Below are 17,761 nucleotides of genomic sequence, written 5' to 3'. Positions count from 1 at the left end.
TAATTTCACTCCTGAACCTTTCTTTTATTTCCATCATTGCTTCCTCGATGTACAGATTGAAGAGTAGGGGCGAAAGGTTACAGCCTTGTCTTACACCCTTCTTAATACGTGCACTTCGTTCTTGATCGTCCACTCTTATTATTCCCTCTTGGTTGTTGTACATATTGTATATGACCCGTCTCTCCCTATAGCTTACCCCTACTTTTTTCAGAATCTCGAACAGCTTGCACCATTTTATATTGTCGAACGCTTTTTCCAGGTCGACAAATCCTATGAAAGTGTCTTGATTTTTCTTTAGCCTTGCTTCCATTATTAGCCGTAACGTCAGGATTGCCTCTCTCGTCCCTTTACTTTTCCTAAAGCCAAACTGATCGTCACCTAGCGCATTCTCAATTTTCTTTTCTATTCTTCTGTATATTACTCTTGTAAGCAGCTTCGATGCATGAGCTGTTGAGCTGATTGTGCGATAATTCTCGCACTTGTCAGCTCTTGCCGTCTTCGGAATTGTGTGGATGATGCTTTTCCGAAAGTCAGATGGTATCGCCAGACTCATATATTCTACACACCAACGTGAATAGTCGTTTTGTTGCCACTTCCCCCAATGATTTTAGAAATTCTGATAGAATCTTATCTATCCCTTCTGCCTTATTTGACCGTAAGTCCTCCAAAGGTCTTTTAAATTCCGATTCTAATACTGGATCCCCTATCTCTTCTAAAATCGGCTCCTGTTTCTTCTTCTATCACATCAGACAAATCTTCACCCTCATAGAGGCTTTCAATGTATTCTGATTAGAACAACCCGGTCACTGAACTGTTCACAGTAACACACCTTCTGCCCTACCTTCCTATTCATAACGAATCCTACACCTGTTATACCATTTTCTGCTGCTGTTGATTTTACCCGATACTCATCTGCCCAGAAATCCCTGTCTTCCTTCCCCTTCACTTCACTGACCCCTACTATATCTAGATTGAGCCTTTGCATTTCCCTTTTCAGATTTTCTAGTTTCCCTACCACGTTCAAGCTTCGGACATTCCACGCCCCGACTCGTAGAACGTTATCCTTTCGTTGATTATTCAATCTTTTTCTCATGGTAGCCTCCCCCTTGGCAGTCCCCTCCCGGAGATCCGAATGGGGGACTATTCCGGAATCTTTTGCCAATGGAGAGATCATCATGACACTTCTTCAATTTCAGGCCACATGTCCTGTGGATACACGTTACGTGTCTTTAATGCAGTGGTTTCCATTGCCTTCTGCATCCTCATGTCGTTGATCATTGCTGATTCTTCCGCCTTTAGGGGCAATTTCCCACCCCTAGGACAAGAGAGTGCCCTGAACCTCTATCCGCTCCTCCGCCCTCTTTGACAAGGCCGTTAGCAGAATGAGGCTGACTTCTTATGCCGGAAGTCTTCGGCCGCCAATGCTGATTATTTATCTAAATTTAGGCAGTGGCGGGGATCGAACCCGGGACCGAAGACGTTTTGATTATGAATCATAGACGCTTCCCCTAGACCACGCCTATTTTCATTCTCTGCTTTCGTATGGCATCATATTCTGGGGTAACCCATCATTGAGTAAAAGAATGTTCATTGCACAAAAGCGTGTAATCAGAATAACTGCTGGAGTTCATCCAAGATCATCCTGCAAACACTTATTTAAAGAGCTAGAAATCTTCACTGTAGCCTCACAATATATATATTCACTTATGAAATTTGTTATTAACAATCCAAACGAATTCAAAGGTAATAGCAGTGTACATGGCTACAACACTAGGAGAACGGATGATCTTCACTACTCAAAGTTAAATCTAACTGACTCAGAAGGGGGTAAATTATGCTGCCACAAAAGTCTTTGGGCACTTACCTAATAGCATCAAAAGTGTGACAGATAGCCATATAGCACTTAAAAGGAAATTAAAAGAATTTCTTAATGGCAACTCCTTCTACTCATTAGATGAATTTTTGGATATAGTAAGTGGGTAATTTCCCAACCTCCACAAAAAAAGTTATTGAGTGTCACGTAATATTTTGTGTCATGTAATATTTTGTCTAATGTAGTATCTTGTATAGACACCTTTAATAACCTGACACGTTCCACCCCATTACGAAGTGTCGTATTGATGATCTATGGAACAAGTACTAATCTAATCTAATCAGATCTAGTGTAATTTTAGATTCCTCAGGATTGGTTTTTTGTTGCGAAAGATCATCTATAAATTAGGGTTGTATTCATCGCTGATTGCAATATATCTAAGATTTGCTAATTTATCGACAAAGTCAGAAAAGAACCGTGGATTAGAGATCATGAAATCATTATAGCAACTATGGTTGCGAGAGTTAATAGACCGGTTTAGAAGGCTAGAAGAGTGTATCTGCTAGAAAGAGCAGGTAAGCAATTGTTAGCATCTCACTTACAAGGAGGGGAGGCCTACTCATCATCGCCGAATTCGTCCAGATTAATGGTACATGTAGGATATGGTGAGACATGAAAGTTCCCAAATGGGAACTTCAGATGGCCAAGCGTTTAGGAAATAAAAGGAATTTTCATACAGATCTACCACCATCTACCACCATATCCACCTTATCAATTATTCCTGTGACAATGTGTTAAGGATGAGGTGTTTGCCTGTAAAACATTAGGGAGTATTATCTTGAGCTAAGATATCTCAGCAAAAAGCTTTTAAACTCCAAAAACGTTACAGCAAAGGCGATTTTAGCTGAATGGCGGAAACATGAAAGGAAAAATAACACAGAAACTAAATATGCTGGAATAGCATGGAATGTTGCCTGGGAAAACATCAGTAGTGATATTCTTTCGTCTGACTTGAGAACAGCGTGGTACGAGGTAGTCAGTAACATCATCAGCACTAACGAGCGTCTCTTTGCCATCGGTTTAAGTGACACAAACCTTTGCAGCAAATGCAAGCTCGTTGATAGTGTGCCTCATCGTTACATATGTGGAGATCGGATTATCAACTGGAGGTGGACCAGGGAGAAAATTGCTCAGATAACGAGAACTTCATCAAACAATGTACCGACTAACATTTTCTTCAGTCCAGAAGACAGTTACTACCCTCAGGCAAAAAATAACACAGTGGTTTGGTTAATGGGAAAATATACAAGTCACATTTTTAATAATATTGGGAGCGATGAACATATTGATTACAAGATGTATATCGAAAATGAGTTCGAGAAAACACTTAGGTACCAGAATCACAATAAGAAATATGGTAACATGTTCCGAGTTGTCTTCAAAAGAATGGGTATAGGTTAGCAACACGTGGATTCCTCGTGAAGAGGGGATGGATTGGGTCACCTTCCCGACCCTAACATCACCTGCAAGTCACACATGAAAAATAAATCAGTAGTACAACAGATACAAGAATATGACAGCAAACATCTGGTGTCTGCTATAAATGAAGATCTTGAACTCTCTAAGGGTGCGCTTAGAAGGCTGGAACTGACAAAAAATTACAAGGCAGTGAAGTACTTTGCGATGGCTCTGTTCGGGACTGCTCTCTTGCCCACGTAATTTACCCTGGAAGGAACACACATCAAGGATTTACTGAATGATTAATTTGGGTCTGGGAAATGATGATGGGGAACCTCAGGCTGCAGAAGAAGAAAATGTGCTTGCTGAACTGCCACCAGTTGAAGGTGACAGTGAAGGTGCTAAATGTGTGCTGCTGCTAAAGACTGAATATCATTCCTCATTCTATGAATGCTGTAAATTATGACTGCAATTATCTGTCACCTTATTTAAGTTATTTCATTGTAAGCTAGCCATTTTTGTCAATTTTTTTGTGGAAAAAAAAGAAAAGCACTAAGAGAACGGATTGGAATTGGAGGAGTCACGGGTTCGACTCCACCCTGCGGCAAATATTTTTGTGCTCCTTGGCAAATATACGACGAACTGTTCCAAGATGAAGACGGATTAACAACGTGCACTATCAAAGTAATTCCCCCCAAATGTATGCCACCAGTGCAACTCTGTGATGTATGTTTTCCCGTCAGGTAAAAAACCTACTAAAAATGTCAAAACTGCACTTACCTCATCGAGAAAGAAGAAATCACTTCCCGAGAAGCTTGCATCAAACTACATTCCATTATACATCCTTGCACGTATTCAGCGACATGCTGCGTTACGCGTGGTTCGCTGCTGGACTGTGCGATGAAAGAAGCTTTTTCAGAATGTCAATTAAGTTTGTTTTTCCATGGAGACATTAAAAAAAACCATGTCACTGCGAAAAGGTGACGTTTATAACGTGCGCAAGATATGCTCAAAATTATTGCTTTCTCTGTTTCTTTGATGACTATCGCCCCGGTCCATGTAATTGATCAGTTGCAAAAGAATAGAAGCATCTATTTACAGATATGATGTTCCTGTGTACGCGTTAACTGCAAATTCTTTTTAAATGTTTGCAGTCCCGCATTTCATTTTATGCCTATACTTTTTGTGCTTATATAAGTTAATAAAATAACCTATATCATGTTGCATTTAATTGTGATGTCATTAGTGTAGGCATTGCCAAGGAGCACAAAAGTATTTACCACCGAGTGGAGTCGAACCTGCGACCCTTTCAGTGCGAATCTGATCTCTTACCGCTTTTTCTTTTTTAATCTCATTTTGTTCGTTAATGATCGCTGTATTTGTTAGCGGCGGACGTCCAATGACGCTTATTCAAGTTGATCATTGATCCATTACCTCAGTTTTTTTATTACAGAGAGCAGCTAACCCTCTGACCGAACACGCTGAGCTACCCTTCCGGCTACTTCAGAGCCAAACACCGCTTCCTGAACACACTGGCACAGGGAAAATTGATAAGATGCACATGGTGATAGATCGGCATCATAATTCCTTTTTATTTTCTAAATGCTTGGCCATCTGAAGTTCTTACTTGGGACACTTTCATGTCTCACCGCGCCCAACGTGTACCATAAATTTGGACGAATTCGGCGATGATGAGTAGGCGTCTTCTTTTTAGACAGTGAACTGACATATCCTAGTTCCAGTAAGATGGGCAAAGTTTAAGGAGACTGCAAATTTCCACAAACCCAAGCAAAAAGAGAAGAAATCATATCAAGTAAGTAAAATATATACGTAATTAAAAATCATCCAGTAAATAGATGAAATTCATAAGCAGACCTATAAAATAATTCTAGCACACTGTACTAAAAAAAATTTAAATAAAACAGTCAGCACCATATTCAACATTAAACCCAGAAACATTTCAGAATGCTCTTCAGGAAAATCTATATGATTGTTTTCAGCAAGAAACAGCAAAACAAGTTAAACCTAAAGGAAAATAACAACAAACCAGAAATAAAGTTGATGAAACATGAAATCAAATATATTAGAGGTACTATTTAAAATAATTAAAGATAATAAAATTATAGCTAATCTAACATCATATGAAATAGTTCAAGCAACAGAATATAAAGAATTTAACAAAAAATGGTTTCTATTTCATGACTAGCAAGCAGTTATTACTAATCTAGTGAAACAGAGATAAAAGTGTAAGATAAAACATATAAAAGTTAAATAACGAAAAATTGACCAGATAGCTAAAGAAATTATCAAATTAAAAAAAATAAAGTAAATAATTTGATAATATATAAATCTATCACACCTGGCACAATAATTAAAGTGCATCACTAAATGGTTCAACAAAGCTCACATTATTAGCCCTCACACAAATCTGAATATTACCTAAAACCATTTGTTTCAATAGAGTTAAAAAAGTCTACACTAATATAAGCACAAATAATGAACTCAGGTTATGTAAGTATGAAATTCAAATAGCTCTAATTACTGTGTACCTGCACCCAAAATTCAACTCAATCCTATACCATGACTGCTATCTGCTTTGTTGATATGAGCTGCGTGAAGTGGATGTCCATGTGAAATCAGTGTTGGGGCAGGTGACTGGAAGACGTAAAAGTATACAGAAACCAAGTCTGGCAATGTCGTCATCAGAATGTAGAACTAACACAATAGCAGAAAGCTGCTATTTTCGGTGGTATGTGCCACGGTATAAATCAAGAAATATTCTCAGTGTACGTACAATGGACCAAATCCATCAGCAGTATCAGTTCACGAACTTCATGTTGGTCGCTGTTCTAGTGTCTAGGGATTCTAACAGCATCATACAGTATTCGCATTCTTTTATGCAACTTACATTTAATAATGCGAATCCATTCAAAATGAACTGTTACATTTACTCACCAAACATCACTTGCAACAAAGGTTGGTAATTTGTAATGCTATTATAATGCTGTTGTAAAGTGTGCTCCTCTGCAGATTAAATTTTCAGAAGCCTTTTCACAAAAGTTAAAATGGTTCAAATGGCTCTGAGCACTATGGGGCTTATTATCTGTGGTCATCAGTCCCCTAGAACGTAGAGCCGGCCGGAGTGACCGAGCAGTTCTAGGCGCAAAGTCTGGAACCGCGCGACCGCTACGGTCGCAGGTTCGAATCCTGCCTCGGGCATGGATGTGTGTGATGTCTTTAGGTTACATAGGTTTAAGTAGTTCTAATTTCTAGGGGACTGATGACCTCAGAAGTTAAGTCCCATAGTGCTCAGAGCCATTTGAACCATTTTTAGAATGTAGAACTACTTAAACCTAACTAATCTAAGCACAGCACACACATCCATGCCCAAGGCAGGATTCGAACCTACGGTAGTAGCAGTCGTGCGGTTCCGGACTGAGCTCCTAGAACGGCTCGGCCAAGGCAACCGGCAAAATTTAAAAAGTAGATGGTAAATCACTGATATTCAAACACATCTGGAAAGGATTGTCTTCAACGCTTTCGACTCATTATGAGTAAGAGTCCCTAACAGTAGTTTGGAAAGTTTCATTAAACTGTCACAAATCTTTTTCGTGAACTATTTTCAGGTCCTCATTTTTTTACTGTATACAGGGTAAGCTACCTAGGTTAGCCCATCCTCACATACTTTCTGCAAACAGTACAAAATAATAATTAAAGGACCTGGAAGTTTGAGGAAAAAATATACCAATGGAAAGGTATAGCAGCTGAGAGAGATGCAACTATCACTTTAGCAATAGTCGAATACACTCGCTATTACCACATGAGTATGAGTAGCCAGAGAACGGTTCCTCAAATACTACAATAAATGCATTTAATCCTTTCCGTAGTTTGCTCCACGATCTGCTTTATGACATTGCTTTCAGAATCAATTATAGCTGTCCACATTTGTTCTACCAAACCAGCAAAGTAATGCGACACTTCTGTGCAGGATCTGGTTTACCAATGAAGCATCGTTTACAAACCACAGCAAATCAATCTTAGCAATATGCACTACTTTTCATCTGAAAATCTATGCTGGCTGCAAACATTGGATAAACAACGACTTTGGTCTGCTACCGTGTAGTGTGGGCTTTTCAAGAATAATATCAATGGCCTCATTTTATTGATAGAATGTTAAATAGCCACTGGTATAAACAGTTCCCAACAAATAAGCTGCAGTGTTTACTGGAATACCTCCCACTAGAAATTTCCATTCTGCATATATAATACTAGACCTTCTTACTTATATCTGGAGATCAACTGGATCGGTCGTTTGGGGAACATAAAATGTCTTTCTCGCTCACCAGACTTAATATCTCACGACCTTTGTACGTGGAGGTCTACAACGAAGCATCAACGACCGCTGTACAAACGAAACACGGTGTAATATGGTAATGTTTCTGTGATAAGTCGAGATGAAACTCAACTTGTAGAACTGTCATCCAAGAACCACTTTATATCACGTATAAATGTTCAGGATCAACATTTTAAGCATTTCATGTGCAATCATCATAATAAACACACGAACCTCAAACTGAGTTATTTTTCTCACACTTAGCCGGCCTCTTTGGCCGAGCGGTTCTAGGCGCTTCAGTCCGGAACCGCGCAGCTGCTATGGTCATAGGTTCGAATCCTGTCTCGGGCATGGATGTGTGTGATGTCCTTAGGTTAGTTGGTTTAAGTAGTTCTAAATCTATGGGAACGGATGACCTAAGATGTTAAGTCCCATAGTGCTTAGAGTTATTTGAGCTATTTTTTTCTCACAGTTGGTGGAGCAGGGAAGCCATTTGTGGGACCTCTTCTCCTGACCTTGGGACTGTATGTAGTTTGTGTCACTGTTACCTTGTACTGTTTGATCAATTTTTTTTAAAATCGCTTATGAAGACTTTTCCAATGCCACAAAAAACATGTGCTTCACTTTTAAAAGAAGTCGATGTCCGAATTCGGAAACTACAAAAGCTTAGGCACATCAGAGAACACCACACATTGCTGTATGTAATTTAGAAAAACCCGCACTTCATATATTTACTCATGTCTCAATGTAGTTTGGGTGGCCTGCCTAGCTATCTCACTCTGTGCATATTGACTCGTATCTTAATCTTACACTTTGCGCTAAAATGGTTCTTTGGAATCTAGTAATGTAAACAAAAGTAAAATGAAAATGCGTGATGAACAAAAGACTGCAAATTTATGTGAGATCTTCCTCAAGAATAAAATAGCCAGCTATCGGCTTTTTTTATTTTATCCATAACGAATTTTTAGAATTCTGAGTTAGCTTCTGGAATAGGTAATGCTATAAAGACAGTAATCAGTAAGTAGTTAATTATTTTATTTTGTCACACCAGTTTTGGGTGTGACGCCCATCTTCAGTCACACATACGTGTACAGTTCATTTCTTATTACACAATACTTAGTATCTAATCAAAAATTTACTATCGTAATGGGCATTTCCATTGTATTCTGGTAGGGCAACAAATACATTTGATGTTTCAACATAAGTAATTTATCGATTTAGATCATATATCGCCAAAGTATATAAGACACTAAATGGCTTGAATAGGTCTGCCGACGCGTATCGGTAGGTTATGTGTTATTTTATGCGTAGCACGTTTGTTCCTAAAATATGCATGTATACAAAATTTGGTGCATTGATTAGAGTGCAAGTAAAATGATTAGTATACTGTGCCATTAAGATTGGTATTTAAACATGTACCTCAATGCTGTGGTCCTGTAAGCATTAACCAATACAATCCTTCTGTTCACACAGGTTCAGTTATCTTCTTTTGAGTCGACTCGTTTTCTTCGTTGTTCAGAGTTCATTATATTTCATCATAACTGCTCTACTGCGGACGACATTACGCCACAATTTTAAAAATCGTTGTTATCACTGCACCACATGAAATATACTAAATGAATGTAAAATTTTTTGACGTTCATCCCAGCCAGTAACGAGACACGCCGCATATCATTTGAGCGAGACGCCCGAATGATCACGTCAGCTATATGACTTCACTGTAAAGGGAAAATAATGCCTGTCTGACAGCACTGCAAGGTGCAGTAACAACATATAAATCTTACAAAAGAATGCCTTCCAGCCACTGACATTGCAGAGAGTGCCAAGTTGAAGAGCTGAAAGCCACAGTTCAGACGCTGAACTGCAGTGAAGACCGCTGATGAATCCAGAAAATCAGGCCATATTCAGTCATGCTTACCAAAGAATAATGTCGTTGCCGCCGCGCGGGGTAGCCACGCGGTCTATGGCGCCTTGTCACGATTAGCGCTGCTCCGCCCGTCTGAGGTTCGAGTCTTCCATCGGGCATGGGTGTGTGTGTTGTCCTTAGCGTATGTTAGTTAAAGTTAGATTAAGTAGTATTTACGCTCAGGGACCGATAACCTCAGCAGTTTGATCCCAAGAACTGAACACAAATTCCCCCCAAAAAATGTCGTTGCCGTTCATGAACCACTATAAATACTAGGGCTCCCAAGACCTTCTATTGACTGCATTTGCAGCTGGCCAGCTTTTATGGAGAGTCTGTGGTGTGCTGACTGCTTCGAGACTGCATCCAGTCTAGTCTGCTGATGTGAAGACTTGATGCCTTGTATCACCAGATCACTGTGGCCCAAGCTGATGGTACCTGGTGCCCTATCACACTGTCTCTATACCGGTAGCTGCTGCTGTCCCTAACTGTGAACTAATGCTGGTGTCCATGGCCTTCCTCTGTTGGAGAGCCCATGATGTAATTCTGCACCATCATCGCCGTCCCATGTAGAAACGCTGGAAGCTTACTAGGGCACTTCCATCGACGTCCAGAAGTGTGCTCGAGTAAAAAGTGCTGTCCCACTGTCGAGAAACGCTGCTGGGCGAGTAACGTCTGCTGCCGGCCGGACCACCTATTCCATAAGGCGCCGCTGTTGATGCTGTGGCCTTGCTCACAGCCTCAAGAGACTGTTGAGCTGAATGAATCACCGTGTTATACTCCTGCATGCTGCGTTCGCTGTTCTCCTCGCTGCTATCACAACAGAGAATTGATTCCATTTTTAATCCAAAGCTGCTAAACGTATAATTATCTAATGCTGTCTCATTAGCATACGGTGCTCCACGATTCATTATCCTGCATCCATAACGCTCACAGCCAGCCGAACATTAAACCTATTTGTGACAGAATTTGCTGTAACCTCAGGACTTTGGTGGCAATGGAACCACGTCTGCAGCGTCAGCCATTGTCACTGTCTGTACTTCAAGCCAGGGACAGTTCGGTTCAAATGGCTCTGAGCACTATGCGACTTAACTTCTGAGGTCACCAGTCGCCTAGAACTTAGAACTAATTAAACCTAACTAACCTAAGGACATCACACACATCCATGCCCGAGGCAGGATTCGAACCTGCGACCGTAGCGGTCTCTCGGCTCCAGACTGTAGCGCCTAGAACCGCACGGCCACTCCGGCCGGCCCAGGGACAGTGCTGTGTGATACGCGAGCGTTGTCCTTTTCGCCTTTAAGTTGTGTTTATTTTTGTGCGGCCATTTCGAGTCGTAGGGCATCAGTAGCATTCTCAGAGTGTCATTTGTTTAACTGCACGGGCCTGCAGACTTGACATAGATTAGAGCTTATTGCTGGACAACATATTTGACGTCAGTGAGGTGTAAATTCTGTAATGTCGCAGGCCATGACGGGGTGGCCGAGCGGTTCTAGGAGCAAAGTCTGGAACCGCGCGACCGCTACAGTCGCAGGTTCAAATCCTGCCTCGGGCATGGATGTGTGTGATGTCCTTAGGTTAGTTAGGTTTAAGTAGTTCTAAATTCTAGGGGACTGATGTTAAGTCCCATAGTGCTCAGGGCCATTTGAACCATTAGGCCATGAGATGCTATGCCAATTATGACATTTGTTCATTTAGCGCTGGACTATCGTGATTCATGTTGGGCCATGAACCGGAGTAAGTGTTATAATTGTAGTTTTCTCCCATTACTTCTGTTATTGTAATGCAAGTTGTAGAAAACGCAAAATACCAGACATACGTGCAGCCACTGCAGGTGGGTCTGTTGCTGCTTTATCAGAACAAATGACTAAGTTATTAGCAGTAAATGCTCAGCAGAAGGCATACAATAAGGGATTATGTAGTCAGAAGTGCTACAAGCTATTCAGCAGCAGATTCGGTCAGAATCGGGAGAAGTAAAATCAGTGTTGAGTGTACCCTGTCCCTCTGTGAATCTGTTAGCAGCCAGCTTGATAACGCCTTTTCCAGAAAATCAGTGGAGGATTTAATTGTACTCATTAATGATGTAATAGCTACAACGAAATTAAGCAACTGGGCAGATGAAACATATTTGCGTATGGATAAGTTATGGGCAAGGCTAAAACATATGTGATGTGTCATTTACTAAGGCAGAAATGTTCCAGCGGCTACCTAATGCCCTGTCCAGCGCTACTGGAAACAGAATAGCATGGGGTTCTTCAGGGAAAAACTAAGTTATTTGGTGCATAACCACATCAATCGGTAGAATCCTTCTCTGCTACAATCCGAAAGATCGATGCGCAAAGGTATGAGATGATGCAGAGTGCAGAGGCTGATGCAGTCACCTTACATGAAGCTGACAATAGGGCTCTCGGTATCTTCTTACGGGGTATCTCGGCTGACATGCCACACAGAGTCAGGATGGAGAATTCATCCGATCTGGCCGCAGCTATTAGGATCGCCACATAGGTAGTATAAATCAATATTGCTACAAAAGGACGTAATGACCGTCGGGACTTCGTGTCCGAAGTGAACTCTTTACAGATTCGGACGTAAGGGGCATCTGTAAAATAAGTGTCGTCAACCGGGGTGCTACGAGCGGGAGTGAGTCAGTTACAAGGCACGAGAATGCAGGAGTAATAAGCGAGGAAAACAACAACCGAAAAAGCGTCCATTAAATACAAATGGGAAGGCATCGCCCGTCGTGAGCCATTCCCCGTAGGACATAATAATCCACGGATGTATGCAGAGACGGAATGCTGCTTGTTCAGCTCAATACAGGTTAAGGAACATACTATTAGTGGATACAGGTGGGCACGCGTCAATCGTTAGTCTGGACCTTTTACTCAGGAAGATCTCAACGTTACGGGTTAGGTGGCGTAGGTGACAATGACTGAAATCATTAGCCACAATACTGCTCGACTTTAGCATAGGGTCTAAAGAGCTTTCGTGAGAACACGTAAGTGTTCTCAAATATTGGTGAAAGTTATTCTACAATTCTCGGACTGAACTTCCATGATAAACATCGTGCTAAAATCGATCTTTTGCGGTGTATAATTGAGATAGGTGGAACTTTTTTTCCGTAGTGAAGAACAACTGCAGGCGAGGTAATGTCGCAAGTTGCACTGATTGTGAAGGTCTTGCTAACTGAACTACGAACACGTATGCTAAGAACTGGTTCCCGTGATGATGTACCACCCAGGAAAGTTAGTTTTGATTTCTGTAGGTACCGATTTACCACAGCAGGCATTGTATGTTGTAGAGCCACTTTTGAGTAATTAAGAATCGGATGAAATGCATTGCTGTGAGCACAATATCACGGCGTGTATTACCGATATAAAAGCGATGAGTTTATACTTCCTATTAACCTGGATAATTTTGGCGTGGCCGAGGTCAGTCTACTAAACGAGTTAATGATTGCCACTTTAGATGTTCTGGATGAAAAAGATATTGATAGTTTATGAGATGAGCAGAGTAACCAACAAACCGTTAGCGCATCTGCATTGTTTAAAAATGTGAATCATCTGCAAGGGGGTGATCGACAAACGATGGCAGCTTTATTACTACAATTCATGGATTTGTTCGATAGAAACGATCCGTTAGCAGCGACACCAGTTACACGGCATTATATAGCTACTGGTAATAGTACTTCACTCTACAGTAACCCATACCATTAGACGAAGCACCTGTAATCATTAATGGAGGAATTTATTAACCAGCAACTGACAGAAGGCGTAACAGAACGTAGTGTTATTAGCCCATGGAGGGCAAGTGTCGTCATTGCCCCGTAAAAATCACCAGATAGTACCAAGAAATAGAGATTCTTCTGCGATTACCGATACCAGAACGTAACTGACATCTATCCCATCTAAAACATTACTGAGGCGTTGGATAATTTAGGCCAATCCAGGTGTGTTGAGCTATGGATCTAAGATGCCGATATGTCGCTGACCACATTACTGTTCGATGATAACAGCCAGCTATGTTTTATGGAAAAATAATGCCTAACACCGATTAGATGTACACTTTACGGTGCACCTGAAGAAGGTATTAGCTTTGTCGAAATCGATCATGCATTACAGATATTATAAAACCATCATTGGAGACAGAGCCCGTTCTATTTACAATTGCGAACTGACAACTTTGGATACATTCTCAGCTGTGAGAAAGATAGATCGTTTTTAGCACTTCAGGAGAATTTAGAGCGCACACTGAACACTATAAAAATGATCTGTCACACTTTCTCATATACAATACCAAAAGTGAAATACCATGTTGAAATTTCTGACACTAAAGAAACTTGTACAGGAGTACGACAACGGGGATAATGGGTGAAGAGACAAAGAAACAGTGATGATTCTGATACGAATTCTGTGTCAAATGCATCGCCTCTCACAGAAAAACTGCGCAAGTTAGCGCCCAAGGCAGACCTGTAGATTTCTAACGAAAAGACCCACTATGTGTGTAATCTTCGCCTATACCGCAAAAAAACTGAATTACAAGTGGAATATGAAACAATTTCACGGGCATCTTCCGCCAAAAGTTTTGCAACGTCATACTGCCAATAAGCGGACCGTGAGCCAACATAGGAAGAACTGCCATATTACAAAATAAATTAATGAATCAAAAAAAAAGTATCATCTCAAAATCGTGACTTTAAAAGCCGCCAGTCGGTTTGCTTAACATCTGTATGCATAATAAATATATATAGTATCTGGTGACACCATAACGTTGCAGAAAAAAGAAAGAGGGGGGAATTATAAGTAAAACATAAAACATCTGGTTCTAAACACAAAAAAATGAATTTGAATGGAGAGGAGAATACAACTACATCTATACATATTGCGCAAGCCACCTTACAGTGCTGGCGGGGGGGGAGGGGGGGGGGGGTACCCTGTACCGCTACCAGTCATTTCCTTTCCTGTTTCACTCTCCAACAGAGCGAAAAGGAAAACGACTATCTATATGCCTCCGTATGAGCCCTCATTTATCGTATTCTCCTCGTCCTTGCGCGAAGTGTACGTTGACGGCAGTAAAAGTCGTTCTGCAGTCAGCTTCAGCTTTCTTAATGGCGTTCCTCAAAACAACGTCGCCTTCCCTCCAGGGATTTCCATTTGAATTCCCGAAGCGTCTCCGTAAAGCTTACGTCTTATTCGAATCTATCAGTAACAGATCTAGCAGCCAGCGTCTGAACTACTTCGATGTCTACCTTTAATCAGAGCTGGTTGGGATCTCAAACACTCAACCAGTACTCCAGGATAGGTCGCACTAATGTCCTACATTTCCTAAAATTTCCCCAATAAACCGAAGTCGACTAATCACTCTCTCTACTACAATCCTTACATGCTCGTTCCATTTCATATTTTTTCGCAACGTTACGCCCTGATATTTAAAGGAAGTGATTGTGTCACGCAGTGCATTACTAACATGTATTCTAACATTACAGGTTTTGTTTTGCTACTCATTTGCATTAATTTACATTTTTCTGCATTGAGGTTTAGTTGCCATTCATCACATCGAGTAGAATCTTTTCTAAGTCATCTTGCATCTTCTTACAGGTACTGATATGATACGCGAGTTGGGGTGGCAGTCACTGAAACAAAGGCGGTTTTCTTTGCGGCGAGATCTATTTACGATATTTCAATCACCAACTTTCTCTTCCGAACGCGAAAATATTTTGTTGACACCCACCTACTTAGGGAGAAATGATCATCATAATAAAGTAAGAGAAATGAGACCTCGAACGAAAAGATTTAGGTGTTCCTTTTTCCCACGCGCCATTCGAGAGTGGAATGGTAGAGTAGCAGTATGAAAATGGTTCGATGAACCCTCTGCCAGGCACTTAAGTGAGGATTGCTGAGTAACCATGTAGATGTACACGTAGATGAACGATAACATCTTCCAATATGCCACAGCATCATCAGCAGACAGCCGCAGATTGCTTTCCACCCTGCCCGCCATTTCATTTTTGTATGATTCTACACCCTAACAAACAAGTGTCACACTGTCGAGAGACCTTCGGCACTCTGTGGACGTATTTACAGAATGGGCATCAACAGACTCATCATAACCTTGCGACATTATCAGTCGAAACAAGGTCTGATTAACTTGTTAGAAAGCTGAAGGAAGCTGGCTGGCTCTGAGCACTATGCGACTTAACTTCTGAGGTCATCAGTCGCCTAGAACTTAGAACTAATTAAACCTAACTAACCTAAGGACATCACACACATCCATGCCCGAGGCAGGATTCGAACCTGCGACCGTAGCGGTCGCTCGGCTCCAGACTGTAGCGCCTAGAACCGCACGGCCACTCCGGCCGGCCTGAAGGAAGCCTTACAAGAAATGAATACCACGAAAGACATGAGAAATCTTGTAGCTTTTGATACACTGGTAAAAGTGCACAGATTCACGGCGAAACTTAAAAAGAAAGCTACCACTACATGATCAGAAGAACATGAGAAAACGGCGGTACTTCCATGAGAAACGTCTGAACTGATGAGAAGGCATAAACACTGAGTCAGGCTGATTAACGAACTAAAAACCACTGATTAAACGGACAAAACAAACAAAGGAACAAAGAAGGAAGCAAAAATTTGCGATCTGAACATAATGTAAACAACGGCTCACCTTCGCTATCCTGTGGCGGCTTCGTTACATCTGTGGACATTCTGGTGCTGAAATAAACCACTCGCCTGCTGAAGAGATCTTGCGCGAATGGCCTGCCCCTGACTGCACGGCGCTTGCGCCTTTTCCGTGTCTCTCGTTCTATTCGTTTTGTCGACTGCAGCAGGTGTTTAGGAGAGGAGCGAAGGGGAAGCGCAAGAGGTATGTTTCCATATCGTGTTTTGTGTTTCAGCAGCAGATGAGGCGCTGGAGTTATTACCCGGTACCTCTATCGCTGCCAGGAATCGTGTAACTGTCACGGCGAAGAAACTCGTGTTCTTTTGTTGGTGAAACAAGGCACGGCGAAACAAGATGTCACTGGTGGTTTGCGTGTCGTAAGAAAGGAGCGTACATCTGCATCCACAAGCCTCTACTTGCGGGTTTCAGTTTTCATCTCGACGGAAAGAAAATTTGTCAGCAAGATGATGTCGGGTTACACGCATAAATAGTAGTACACGCCCAAATCAAGAGTGATGCAGAGCAGCAGCAAGATACCTGTTACAGAAAGTTATTACCGAACTTCAGCGTTTATGAATTTGTATGTACAATAAAGGATTTCATTGTTGCTTAAAGACACCGTCATTAAAAGCGCAGTGGCAAAACTTCCATGAAGGAACAATAAGCTTAAGTATCTGACAGTTCCCCGTATTTTTCCGACGAAAAAAATAGTATGAGCTGTAACATCTATGTTCACACGAAGGCGCACTGCAGACCGAATCTCGTACGTTAAATCACTTATCGTTACCGGTCTACGTGTCTGCAGTATGCAGAAAGCAATCTTTCGTTATAATTTCGCGAGTTGCCAGTTAGTTGTGTCTAATGAGAATGATGGTGTCTGGAAAAAAAGTGAGTTTTAAGCATTTTGCACTATTATAAGAAACACTCGTTTATATTTCCCGTAACAGACTGTAAATGAAAGAAGCAGTAGTGACACGTATGGTTCAGTCTTCCATGAGATCTTTTTTGAACTAAAATTAGCAGCATATCACAAGGAAGACACATGCTCTCACCCGTCGTTACGTAAAGGGTATCCCACGTAATGATTATATTCTTAATAATTCATGAATGGTTCAGTACACTGAAATATCAGGAGACCTGATGGGCAGATCAAGACAGAATTTTTGGAACTTCGTCGATAGTGAAGTATGCCCTGAAAACACAAGATGTTGTTATCTTGATCTTTAGTCTGAAGAGTGCTTAGGTGCTGTTGGGAACTGATCTAGACAAAGACGTTTATATCTTAGATTTGCTGTAGATAAAGTCTCAGACATACACTATTAAACTGGCAAAGACGTAGCTTTTACTGAATCTTGACGTCTGATGAGGTAAGATATAGCGTCATTAAGTTCGTGGGTGATGCTAACTCGATTTTCTGAAACGAAATGGCATTGTAAGCTTTAATAGGAAGTTTAAAGAATTTCTGTAGTTGAGCAAATATTTGCGTAGTAGTTGAGTTCAACAAGTACACTGTAGAATGGTGTTATGAGAAGAACATCAAGTTGCATATATACTCGTTTAAAGCAGACTAATTTTCGTAAGACCACTCAAATGAATA

The 17,761-nt window shown here is 41.1% G+C and overlaps 1 protein-coding gene across 2 annotated transcripts in view; it reads right to left on the bottom strand.

The window, feature by feature from the left end:
* LOC126475526 (sialin-like) overlaps window positions 1-16,244 on the bottom strand; it is a 107,966-nt gene extending 91,722 nt beyond the window's left edge. For both annotated transcript variants that reach the window (XM_050103459.1, XM_050103460.1), the window contains exon 1: window positions 16,171-16,244. In XM_050103459.1, coding sequence (XP_049959416.1) covers window positions 16,171-16,210 — 40 coding nt within the window. In that variant the 5' untranslated portion in view covers window positions 16,211-16,244. The remainder of the gene's footprint in view (window positions 1-16,170) is intronic.
* Between the last annotated feature and the right edge of the window lie 1,517 nt (window positions 16,245-17,761).

The sequence above is a fragment of the Schistocerca serialis genome, chromosome 4 (genome assembly GCF_023864345.2).
Source record: "Schistocerca serialis cubense isolate TAMUIC-IGC-003099 chromosome 4, iqSchSeri2.2, whole genome shotgun sequence".
In the NCBI taxonomy this organism is placed as follows: Eukaryota; Metazoa; Arthropoda; class Insecta; order Orthoptera; family Acrididae; genus Schistocerca; species Schistocerca serialis.
Note: the sequence above shows the minus strand (reverse complement) of the source record. Positions and strands in the feature narration are given on the sequence as shown.